The sequence below is a fragment of the Fukomys damarensis genome, unplaced genomic scaffold (assembly GCF_012274545.1).
Source record: "Fukomys damarensis isolate Sample0158 unplaced genomic scaffold, DMR_v1.0_HiC HiC_scaffold_36, whole genome shotgun sequence".
Taxonomy (NCBI): Eukaryota; Metazoa; Chordata; class Mammalia; order Rodentia; family Bathyergidae; genus Fukomys; species Fukomys damarensis.
In genome coordinates, this window is record NW_022900948.1 from 41,501,500 (window position 1) to 41,514,281 (window position 12,782).

Consider the following 12,782-nt stretch of genomic DNA (forward strand, 5'->3'; position numbering starts at 1 on the left):
ACACAGTGTGGAGTGAGTTTTCCTAAACTGCTTCCTCCTGGACCCCTTGGCGGAAGTGCCCGGCAGGCCACGCCAGGCCAGCGGCCTTGTCAGTCCCCCACAGGCAGCGCCCCTCAGGTGCATTTCACGCCCCATTGGGCCTTCCTCTGTGCCCAGTGCCATCCCCCGAGTGTGTGGTAACGAGCAACCTGATGTGCTGCTGACTTCCCAGTCCCTTCTTGGTCCGTTTCAACAAAAGTTGCTCTTTTCTCATTAGGACCATTTTTGTCAGGATGCCTTTAATCAATGGCTTCCCCAGGGACATTATTTTTAGAAGTTGAATTTTTCACACTCCCTTTTTCCCTTTTGGAAACTCTCTTCCCTGTGCCTGGTGAAACGAAGTAATGAGATGCCGTGAGAGTTCGGCCAGTGTTAATTGGAGCAGGTACAGAGGGGAGCAGTGCACACGCCTTCAGTTCCGTCTTGTCTTACCTGCGATCTTGTCTCCCTGGTGCAGGTTGCACAGACGGCAGATGGTGTGGACGCTGACCTCTGGAAAGACGGCTTATTCAAGTCCAAGGTTACGAGATACCTGTGTTTCACAAGATCGTTTTCCAAAGAAAATGTAAGTCTAGGGGTAGTTTCCATTTGCTGAGTGAGCAGCTGTAATTTACATTCCTGCTTGGAATTTCCTTATTTTTTTTGTTGTGGTTTATTTTCATTGGCTTGTTAATTTATCTATGGTTTTAGTGAACTCAGTAGAATCAGCAGCCAGCGCTGTGTTTCATTTATTAACAGTGTTATTAACCACGTACCCAAGTGTACAGTGAATTCCATTAACATGTGTTCTCAAAAGGAAACCAGGAAATTTCTCTCCCAGCTCTCATTTGCCTGTCTTTCCTCCAAGTGACAAATCGCGGACCAATATGGATGTGAGAGTCATCCAGTGGAGGTGGATTTAATGCCAGCCAGCTAATAGCAGCCTCGATGAAAGGACTCACATCACACACATACACACACGTACATGCACACACATACACACACTCACACACACTCACCCCACCCCCAGCCCCAGACCTGGCCTTGTTTCCAAGAGGACTTTTTTTTTTCTCTCTGACTCTTTTTTGTCTCTGTGTGAAAAGACATTTCATTATTTTTATAGGTAAGTATATGTGCACATTTCTTGATGGGCTGTTTTTTAGTAACTGAGCCCATACATTAGGCAACTTTGAAGACATCTACTAAGGCTTTCCTAGTAAGGCATTTTAGTGGGTGGCTTAGAGAAAAAGGAAGTAGCTTTAGTGCTCTCCCACCCTGCATAGGCAGCCCTGGGCACTCTGCAAATCTAAGTCTATCTCTCCTTAGACAGTGGCTCCCAACATTACCCACTTTCCAGTTTCAGCACTGAGATTCGAGAGTTTAAGCCTTGACCGAGTCCCTTGTCTTCTCTGACCCCAAATATTTTGGAAATAGTTAGATGTTCATTTTTAAGGGGGATATTTTATTGTTGGTTTAGATGTTTTCATCTCTTTCCAGTACAATATTTATTTTTGAAATGTTTTTACCAATTCTTAAAATGTGTTATATCTATGATTAAAAAAAAAAAGTGACCAAGAGATAGAGGAAGGGGCAGGGAGGGGAGAGGAAAGGGGGGTAAAGACAATTAAGATGTGATATGTAATTGTACTAACTCCCCCCGTGAATGGCATCATTATGTACTGCAACCATGGGCTAATAATGATTTTAAAATTAAAAGAGAAAAAGCAGACCAAAACAACAGCTTCACACACCCTTATGTGGAAGCCTGAAAAGGGCGATGTCTTCCTCTCCACCACAGCCCCTGACCAGGGTCCTGTCATGGGTCCCCACCATGTTTGCTGAATGTGGACCTCTGGCCTGCCCGCCTCTGCCACCCATTCCTGCTGTTTGTTGACGATACTATATGAGGAGACTTTTTCCTAATGTGCCCAAGACTAGGGGAAAAGTTGCTGCTTTAATTTTTTCCACGTAATTATGAAGCAGTATATTTGCTTGTGAAGTGTGGTGTCTGTGGGATCAGACAAAGTCTAGGTGCTAAGCGTAGGAAGTCTTTTTAGTACGGTACTGGGAAGGTGGGGCTTAGCTAGACTGTTTGCCCTGTGCCTGAGCTTGCTGTCAGTTGTAGACGCAAAACAGCCCTGTGTGGGGTGGCATGAAGGGATGCAAGAAGGAAAAGGGCAGGGGCAGTGGGAGTCACCCCACCTCACTCTCAAGCCAAGTGACGAGAGTTTTTGAAGAGAAGAATGAATGAGTCCCACATGGGATCCAAACCATCAGGCCAGAGGATTGAATTTGATTTAGGGTCAGATCAGAGGGGTATCGCGCCCACTTGCAATCCTGAGAGTGACACAGGAATGGGGCTTCTTTTCATCCTTGGCAGCTGGGTCTGTCCCAGCCCTGCAGTCTGGATCAAAGCTTTGCAGAACATAATTTTTACATTTGTGAGGGAGGGTGTGGGATCTCAAGACTGGGAGGACTCTTAATTAGGCAACTTGAGACTCCCAACGTAGGAGTTTGGGGAGCCTCCTCTGGAACCTAAATTCCTTTCCCCCAATAATGCTATTAGTACAGAAACCTGGCTTTGGAGTGACATTGCTTCCTGGGGAAGGATCGAGATTAATTGCACTTTTCATGCCCTGTACTTTCTGCATTACCTGTAATAATAATGTACATAGATTAGGTAGGGAGGATATTAAACAGAAGGATTTATGAACATTTGAATATTAAGTTGGTTATCTGTGGCTACCTTAAATGCAAGGTTGTCAAAAATAATTACAGTATACTAGCAAATACTGGCTACCAGAGACAAAATAAATACCCTGAGTCAGTGCATATTGGGCTTTTGGCATGAATCATTTGCTCAACAAGGATTGGGAATACGTTCTTCATATTTATGAGGAGGAAATGAAAGCGAGCACGGGTGGGGGAGGGGAGAGGAACACGCAAAATTAATGGTGTCGCAGACCTGCCGGTTACACTGCGCGGCGGCAGCCCCGCTCGCTCGAGGAGGGCCACCCTTGGGCGGCGGGAAGCTTCGACGGCGCAGCCTCCCGTTCTGTGTGCAGGGGCGGGTTTGCCCGTGCTTCTCTTCATGGCCGCCCCACTGATGCTCTCTCTGGTTTCATGATCAGGACGTTTGCAGCGAGTGTGGAGGGTGAGATCGCTAAGTGGTTTGCAGTTGACTTGTGGGAAACCCAACTTGTCAAGCAGAAGACATTTGAGAAGGATATTGATGAATGCCCATCCATCTACGGGGCAGCAAAACATGCCCAGTTGTTAATTTCTCAATGCAGAAAGCAGCGATGACATGGAAAAGCAACTGCTATGAAAAAAAATTGTGATAGATTAGATCAGGCGATTGTGAAAGCAGCTGATGTTTGCCAGTCAGGTTAACGGTTCAAACCCTCCCCGCGAGAACAGAGATTTATTCCACGTTAGAGAGGGTTCCACTTCCACTTGCTGGGCTGTACATTGTCTTCCGGAGACCCAGCGCCTGAGATGTGATAATAGGAAATTGTTGGCAAATAGCAGAGTTCTGGGAGAAAGAAACAGTTTTGTGACGGCCGGGCCGTGAAAGCACAGCTGGAGGTCACACTCGCCACTTTGACCTTCCTGTTTCAATTTGAAGAAGTGATCTCATTTGTGCACTTTGGATTCATAACGTATTTATGAAACATGTTTTCAGGATTTTTATGATATGGTTTAGATTTGCCATACAAGCAAATCTGATTTGATTTCTGATTCTCAGAGACCATCCCATTGAAAAATGTGCCTAAAATGTTAGTTTATTCAGCAAATAATTGTTGAGCACCTGCCATGGGGCAAGAACAGGGTCAGGCTTGGGTTTTTAGTGGGAGCAGAGATAATTTTGGTCCTCATGGTTCTTAAGCTTTATGCAGAGTCAGATAGTAAACAAATAACCTTATCGATATACGATTATACATGGACCTGAAGGAAACCAGGGAGTGCCCGGTGAGAGGGCGGCTTAGTGTACCCGGTGAGAACTCCCTGCTTGCTCTCAGAGATGTCAGCACCACCCAGGGGAGGTGGGGTCTCAGCGCCGCGTGCACAGAGGTGGAGGTAGGAGCCTGTCTCTGAGGAGTGGGAACGGCAACCTGAGAGGTGGCCTCGGGGGCAGAGTGACGGGCTGACCCTCTAGTGCTTGTGCAGGGCTGTAGACAAGTGTGAAAGCCAAGGCCCTGTGCACGCTTCAGGAACGAGGCCTTCTGGAGAATGGGTGTGTGGAGTGCGGCGCTAATATCCTAGCCGGAGAGATTTGGGATGAGAATCCATCATTCTTTCCTTAACTGGCTCTGACTAGAGACGGCAGAACTAGGCTGCAGACAACTCTGAAGACGTTAATGAAATCTCCATGGTGGCTCCGTGTATTTACATTAGAGGGCGGATTTCTTCAGGCTGTTTCCAATGTGAAATGCAGGCTGCAAGTGCTGTTGTGCTCACAAAGAATTCTCTCTTGCAATTACAGAATGGTGGTGCGCTGTCTTCAAAAGCTGTTTTTATACTGGTTACAGAAACTGTGCACCGTGGACCCCATATACTACCACTAAATAGGAGCCTTAAGAGGCCTTGTGCGTGTCGTTTTAAAAGATGGGTAATACTGAGGCAGCCCAGCCTTCACTCTGCATTAGTTTATGGTTCTTGGGATTTTCCAAAGCATATGTAGCCACCAGAATGAGTGTCGGCATGCAGAGCAATGGTCACTTAAGAGTGTGATTGGTCGCTGGTGGTTTAGATGCAATTCCCCGGTGCAAGTGTCCCAGAAATCTGCTGTTTCTAAAACCTACTGGCCCTGGGATACTGGCCCTTGGGACTGAGTGGCAGCCGGGTCTGGGGACATGCGTTCACAGCTGCCCTCTGCTGGGTTGTTTATCCAGCTCACAAAGGCCACATTTGAGTGAGTGGCTTTGAGGTTCTGCAGATGAAACTCCTTCCCGGGGGCCACTCAAGTCCCTGTGTAACCGCTGGGGAACAGGAAGTGTCAACTACTCTAATTAACCTGCCCTAGTAGTAAAGCTGTGTGAGTCATTGTGTTAAATATGAATCTTGAAGGCAGAATGCAAACCCGCTGTGGGCATGTTCAGATTAATAGTCTGTGTCTCTTTCCTTTCTTCCCAAGAGTCATCTAGGGAATGTGCTAGTGGACATGAAGCTCATTGACATCAAGGACACGCTGCCTGTGGGCTTCATCCCCATCCAGGAGACGGTGGACACACGTGAGTCACCCCTTGTGTGCTCATCACAGGACCGTTTCCTTCCTCCGTGTCTGTTTTAAAATATATTGTATGGCTGTTTTCCTTTGGAAACATTTTAAGAGGGCTTGCATGCTCCTGAATAAAGCCTGCTGCTTCTGGTGCCCGTCCCCTGGATTCTCCAAGGGTCTGCGGCTGTTCTGGGCCATAGCATGGAAGTGAGTAGAAAGGGGTCCCTCCCCTTCCCTTGGAAGGTGCTTCCTGATGAAGAACTCAGGAAGGAGCATGAACCTGGTGACAGCTCATCTTTCGTCCATGCCTGGTGTTGGCGAAGCCAAGCTTGGTACAGGACCCAGAAGCAAAAGGGAGGCAAATCAGAAGACTCATAGCAAATACAGGTGCAAGAGTGGGCCCATTTGGGGTCCATAGAGCAAACAAGAAAAGTGAGAGCAGAAAGACTGCAAGTTGGATCAGATCGGATTTGAATCAGACTGAGAATTCTGACCACTGAGCAGAAGCAAATTGCAGGTGACACAGAAGCTGCTTCGAGACCCTGGGTGTGTGGGGATTCTGACCCTGCCGTCCTGGCCACGGTATGGCAAAATGGGGCTGGCAAGCCCCTGGTACTGGAACTTCCTCATGCACATGAAGTAGAACTCGTTTTATTTTTAGTGGCTTGTAAGCCAACTTTGGATAATTGCAACAATGGGATAGGGAATAAAAACAGACAGAGGCCCCCTTTTCTGTGCTGTACAGTTTCCTTATGAAATTGCGCATCTCATTCTGTGCCATATGTACTTTATCTTTCCACAGTTGGTCCGCTTTGGGCCACCCTTTGTTTGCCGTTTTCTTACTAGCATTTCACGCTGAACACACTTTCCTTATCTACACAGACCCCCACTGTAACTATTATTTTAATAAAGCAAGTAGATAAGTATGTTTTTATTTTCTTGATGGTCTCCTCACTTTTAGACATTGGGTTGCTTTTCATTATTAGCTGATAATAATAAATGGCATATGTCGTTGTGTTTTCTGCGTGCTAGCCCCTGTGATAATCGGTTTAGCTACCTGATAAAGACAACCATGTTGTCTTCAGAAAAACCTCTCTTTAGAGATGGTATTATTATACCCATTTTACATATGGGAAAAACAAGGCACTGTAAATACTCGGGGATTAAAGAATTTAGCCGTGGACGCACACACACACACACACACCCCTAAAAGTACTAACGTCTATCCCAGCCACTTTTATTTCCCATAAACGGAAACGTGCTATATGCAGTCTTTTGTGTCTGGTTTCTTTCACTTAGCATAATGTTTTCAAGGTTGGTCCACGTTGTGGCATATATTAGTACTTCATTCTTTTTTACTGACAAATAATGTAACATTCTGTGGCTGTGCCATTTTTTCGTTATTCACTCAGCTGATGAATAGCTGGGTTGTCCACTTTTTGGCTTCTGTGAATAGTGGTGTTGTGATCAGTCACATGCAGGTTTTTGCGTGGACCCGTGTGTTTGGTTCCCTGGGGGATAAACTACACAGAATTTCCAGGTCATGTATGATCTTTATATTTTGCTTTTAGAGGGACTGTGACACTGTTTTTCAGAGGAGCTACACCGTTTCACATTTCACCAGCAGCTAGGAGACTTTTGATTTCCCCACGTCTTTCCCAACGTGTGTTGCTGTCCACCATTTTGAGTCTACTGATCTTCAAGAGTGTGAAGTGATATCACCTTCTGGTTTTGCTTTGCATTTCCCTGTGGCCACGGTGCTGTTGGCATTTGTGTATCTCCTCTGAAAAAATGCCTGTTCTGATGCCTTGCTCATTTTGTAAATGGGTTGTTTTTGTTGTTGTTTTTGGTACTGGGGATTGAACTCAGGACCTTGCTCTTGCAAGGCAGGTGTGGTGCCGCTAAGCTACATTCCTGGTCTAGGTTGTCTTTTTATTATTGAGTTGTGAGAATATTTTAATATGTGTATCTTAATTAGAAATCCCTTATGTGATTGACATGATTCCAACTCCTTCAGAGTTCCACCTACATTTTTCCTTCGTTGATTGTTCTTTGTGTCATACATTAGAAACCATGGCCTAATCTATTGTGTTTCGTGCCTAGTTTTTAAAGAGTTTTGTAGTTTTAGCTTTTATACTTATGTCTTTGATCCTTTTTTTGGTTAATTTTTATGAGATAGAGTCCAACTTTATCCTTTCACATATCCTATTGTCCCAGCAGCATTTGTTGAAAAGTCTCTTCTTTTCCCTCATTGAACTCTCAGCATTCTTGTTGAATATCAGTTGCCCATAAGTGGGAAGTTTTATCTCTGGTCTAGGAGTTCTCTTCCATCTATCTATATATCTTTCCTTGTGTAAGCAACACACATTTTTGATTATTGTGGCTTTGTGGCAAGTTTGGAAATTGGAAGTATGACTTTTCCCGCTCTGTTCTTTTTCAAGAATCATTTTGGCTCTTCTGGGTCTTTTGGATCTCCACATGAATTTTGGGATTAGCTTGTCTGTTTCTGCAAAGAGACCAGCTGGGATTTTGATAGGACCGATGTTGAATCTGTTGATCAGTTTGGAGATTATAGATAAATGGATGGATTGATTGATTGATTTTGCATAACTTCCATGTAGCACGTTTCTGTGTGGCCACAAGTGTGGCTACCAGGTCCTCCACGGTCTGCCCCACCCTTGCTCACTAAACACATCCCTGGGCCTTCCACAGACTCAGCCCTCACTGTGCTATCTTCACACTTCTTTCTCTTCCTACTCCAGTTACTTGAGCTGCTATTTTCCCTGCCTTTCCCTCTTCTTGCACTGCCCACACTCTGTGTCCTTCAAGGGTGAGCATCAGTGAGTGTCACTGCATGAAACAGTCCCTGGCCTCGGTTCTACTTTGAAGACAGTGCCCATTCTTCACAGAATCTGGGCCAGGCATTGCCAGCTTCAGGCAAGAGGATGCGCAGAGGCCGGCCCCGCCCTCAGGGATCAAGATCCGGAGCGAACAAGGCCTGCCGAGGACTGGCCCCGCCACCTGACACACGTTGTGCACTGTCACAAGGAGGGACAGAAGTGGCCATGTGCAATCACAGTGCCTCAATTTCCTGTCTTTCCCTGTGTTAGGAAAGACTGCCCATTGGCGTGATTGGAGGGACATGAACTCTAGAGTCCATCTCACCTGGGGTTTGTTTGGCTCTACCACTTACAACTGTGGTATCTTGGGTAAATTCCATCACCCTCCTGGGCCTCAGTTTCCTTGTCTGTCAAGCAAGGGGACATTACCTGCCTCATAATGTTGCTGGTCACTTGCATTATAGCCGTTACATGTTTTCTTCGTGCTGTTGTTCCTTATCTCCCTCTTTGAGGATCGTCTATGTCTACTTCATCTCTGAACCATCTGAGGTATTGCCTCACACCATGCCTTCCCTGTTGCATGGCCCCCATGAAGATAAGCTTATCCCTCTCTGTGGCCAACCTGACGTCCAGAAAGGCAGGTTTACATTTCCACTAGTGATACAGGCTCATGCCTGATAGCCATCGACCTACCAGCACAGGTTTTCACATTTGTATTTAGTTGTACTGTTTTAATTATGCTTAATTTTTATTTCATTATTTATTAGCAAGACTGAACATTTTCACAAGTGTTTGCTGGCTACTTTTGCTTATTCTTATGAATTATCTGCTTATCAACTAAAGTTGCCTTGTAGACTTGTATTGCTTTTCCACTTTCCCTCATGCTTTTCATAGTTTTAAAATGTGCATTGATGTTTGTTTCTGACAACTTGGGGTGTCCTTACATGAGGGCACTGCAGAGCTCTGTGCTCCTCCCATTTCCAGGCTGAGTGCTGGCTGGGCCCACTCACTTGTCTGGCAGCCTGGGGACCGGTGGTCCTGTTTGGGAAGCCATGTGTGGGGCTGCACTGGCTGTGTCGGTCCACGGATGTATCATGGGGGAGACCTCTTCATTCTGGTGGCAGAGCCATCTCCCCGGAGAGCCTTACGGTCAGCTCTGTGCCGTGGGAGAGTATCTGAGGCCCTGATTTCATACAGTCAGCCAAAAAGAGGAGACTCCTAAGGTTAATTTAAAATACAGTTTATTGCCATCCGTACAGCACTTAAAAATGGGAAGATTGTTTGTTTTAGTAAAGTGCTGTGTACTTTCTCTGTGTTCATTAGAGTGACTGAACACACTTCTATTGACTATGTATAATATGTTTACTTAAATTAGGCCTGATTAAGCATGTGTAATGAGTGGCTCCATCCCTTACCCCGAGGGACGGAGAAGCCACGAGCAGTGTGGCCAAAGCAAATCAAACACCTGTGTTGGGCTACTTGGAGGAAGGTCTCCCCTTGTCCCCACTTTCCAAGGCTGACCTGAGCGTCTGATAATTTTTGACCGTACAGGATTGCCCTGGACACTCCTCCCCGTAAGGTACCGTTCCCACCTCATTAGGGACGGAGTTTGGGTTCAGTGTCTGGTTTCAGACCTGTTCTCTCCCTCAGCGTCTACACCTGAGAAAAGAGCTCACCGCACTTCTGGTTTCAGTCTCAGTCTTTAAAAATTCAAAAATTAGCAACCACCCAATGTTGCATCAGACACTGATGCTGTCCCCATTGACACAGCTGCCACCCTCCTCGTTCCTTGATTTAAATGTGCTATAAATGTTCGTATTTTCTGCCACAGAACAAGAAGGTCTTGAAGGTCAACACCCCGCAGGTATTAGGTACTCGAAGCTTCTTTGTCATTCTGATGGTCGATCCCCTGTGGCTGTTCTTTCTGAGTACTTACTATGTGCCAGAGGAATCAAGTGTCATCACATTGTGTCCACCTGAAGTCCCCGTCCGGCAGGATGTCACCAAGCCCATTTACAAATAACGAAACTAAAGTTCAGAGGGACTAAGTAATTCTCCCAAGGGCACAGTACCGAAAAAAAGGCAGAAATGTGCTTCAGTGCTGATCCCACCAAGTCATGGATTAGTTTGAAGCGTGTTCAAGACCACAAGTGGACAACAAAAACTACCTCGTTGGTCACCACTGGCGGTTGCAAGGGCACCAAATCATTATGTGAAGACAAGACAAGTGTGAGAAAAAAGTCACATACTCTGTCCTGTATAAACCTACTGCAGGGAACTAGGAAGTTGATGGGGAAAGTTGCTTTTCTGTAGAAGAATTCCAGCTAATTGGGGCGGAAGGGATGACAGAAGTGGAAAAGCACCATCCTGAAACCCTGGGATGGACCGAAGGCCCCACGAGTGGTAATTGGAGAACTCAATGACGGAGGTCCCAGGCTGACACTTCAGGAACTTGTGCAAAGGAAGTGCTCTGAAATGTGACACTGTGGGCAGGATGCAAGTCACCTGTCAGCTTGTCAGCCCCAAGAGCCAGCCTGAGCCTAAGCCAGCCCTTAGCTCCGTCGCACTATGGGAGGCAGAAAGGAGTGGCCCTGTCTCTTCAGCCTGTCGGTGCCCTGAAGAACGAGGGAGCAGGGAGAGGTCATTACAGAATAAAAGGACCGGAAAGACCCCACAACCCAAGGCAGGGCATGGGCGGCACCGGGGTCTTGATCCACACAAACCAACAATGCAGTGACATCTTGAGATAATGGAGAAAACTCAAATGTAGACCATTTGTTGCATGGTATTAAGGACTTCTGTTGATTTCATTGGGAAGGATGATGGCATGGTGGTCACATTGGAAAAAATCTATCACAGATGCCTGCTGAGACAGTGATAAGGGTGTACAGTGCCGTGTTGGGGATTCGTTTTGAAAATGCTGCAAAACTGCCGGGCTGGAGGAGCCCTGGAGCCAGCCTGCCCACTGTCACCATGTTCACAGTAGGGGACAGGAGCTGTGTGGATTCATTTTGGGGTTCCCTCCTTTTTTGTGGCATGCTTGAAGATTTCTGTGATGAAAAGTGAAAAAGAAAGGTCCATGTAGAGGAACTAATGACCTTCAGGGTGTCAGTGCTTGTTGTGGTTGGGGACTAGAAGCTGTCCCTGGGGCTTATTGCAGAGATGTGTGGGCTCCTGGGTCCTGACCTTGACCCTAACCTTAACCCTTCTCCACCAGTGTTCCAGGGTCAGGCTGGACGTGGGGCGGGGTGACTGACACACTTGTTGTCACTGCTTGCCCATTGCAGCCCCAGGGAAGACAGACGGGGTGGAGCCCAGCCCTTCTGTCAGGTGACCAGGGTAACCCATCACTTCTGCCACCAGGAAGGGGCATGTGAAGACAGGGTTTTGAGAGCAGAGGCTGGCATCTCCAGAGACTCAAATCTTCTCTGTTGTCCCTTCCTTCAGAGGAGGTGGCTTTCAGGAAGAAAAGGCTGTGTATTAAGTTCATCCCCCGGGATTCAACTGAAGCCGCCATCTGTGACATTCGGATCATGGGCCGGACCAAGCAGGCACCTCCTCAGTACACGTTCATTGGGTGAGTCCCAGAGACACTGTTCTCGTCTGCTGCCTTGCATGGAGGTGCTTAGGTCATTCCTGGGGATGAAGCCCTAGAACTCAGCGCAGAGGTGAGAGGGCAGAGCTCCTGGGCCTGCAGAAGAGTCAGAGGGAAGGGGGTGGGCATAGCGTATGCCAGGGCAAGCACTGGGGCTGTGGAAAGTGGCAGCGCCTCCTAGAGCATAGTGGCTGCCTGGGTTTTATTCTAGGCATCGTGGGCAGACCCTGGAAGGTTCTACTCTGGGAAGAAACACAGAAACCACGTTCTAGGATTTCAGTCTGTCTTCCCAGTAAGAGGGGACTGCTGGGCAAGGGCCCATTCGTGTCCTGTTCCCTGGCAGCCTCAGCATGGGGCAAAGGCCTTGGCCCTGCAACTGCTTCAGAAATACTTGGTGCAGTGGACTCAAGATTTCACTCTTGGCTCCTTGATTGTAAGTGACAGGAAACTCAACCCAGACTGGTTTAAACTAAAGGAAGACTCTATGGCTCGCATAAGAGAATAGTTTAGAGGCCATACTGGCTTCCGGTGGCTGGAGGTAAGAGCTCCAAGGATGCCTAGGACCTAGCTTCCTGTCCCCTCCCTGCATCAGTCCTGTAAGAGAATTGCACCTGACACCTGATCTCCCTGGGGCACCACTGTGGAACCCTCTCAGGTGGTCCGGAGCTCAGCCTCCCTCCCAGGTCTGTTTATACTCTGCTCTTGTTCGTTGGAGCCGAGAGCCACCCTTGAGTCTCCAAGCAAGGTCCTTTCCTCCCAAGCCAGACACTGGGCAGTGGGTGAGGCCTGCCTGTGAGGCTGGGCAGTGTGGGGAGCAATGCCGCAGAGAGAGGTTCCTGTCATCCTGATACACTGCAGTTTCATGAGACTCTTCAGCTGTGGGAGCCAAAAGCTCTGAGTCACGGTTCTTAAGGACTTGGAGGTCCCTAAATTGCCTGGCTGGGCTTGAACTTGCCACCCTCCCGCCTCAGCCTCCCAGAGTGCTGGGATTACTCGTGTACCTTCTCTCCAAATTGAAACAGTATATAAAAAGGACTAAGGATGTGGCTCAGTGCCCCGAGTTCAAGCCCCAGTACCACAAAAAGAAGGTGGAGGAGGACAACAGCAG

At 47.3% G+C, this 12,782-nt stretch overlaps 1 protein-coding gene across 1 annotated transcript in view; it reads left to right on the top strand.

Annotated features, from left to right (window-relative positions):
* Mvb12b (multivesicular body subunit 12B) overlaps nt 1–12,782 on the top strand; it is a 164,421-nt gene that overhangs the window by 49,237 nt on the left and 102,402 nt on the right. Inside the window, exons 2-4 of the mRNA XM_010613550.2 lie at nt 497–604; nt 5,156–5,252; nt 11,527–11,656. Coding sequence (XP_010611852.1) covers nt 497–604; nt 5,156–5,252; nt 11,527–11,656 — 335 coding nt within the window. The remainder of the gene's footprint in view (nt 1–496; nt 605–5,155; nt 5,253–11,526; nt 11,657–12,782) is intronic.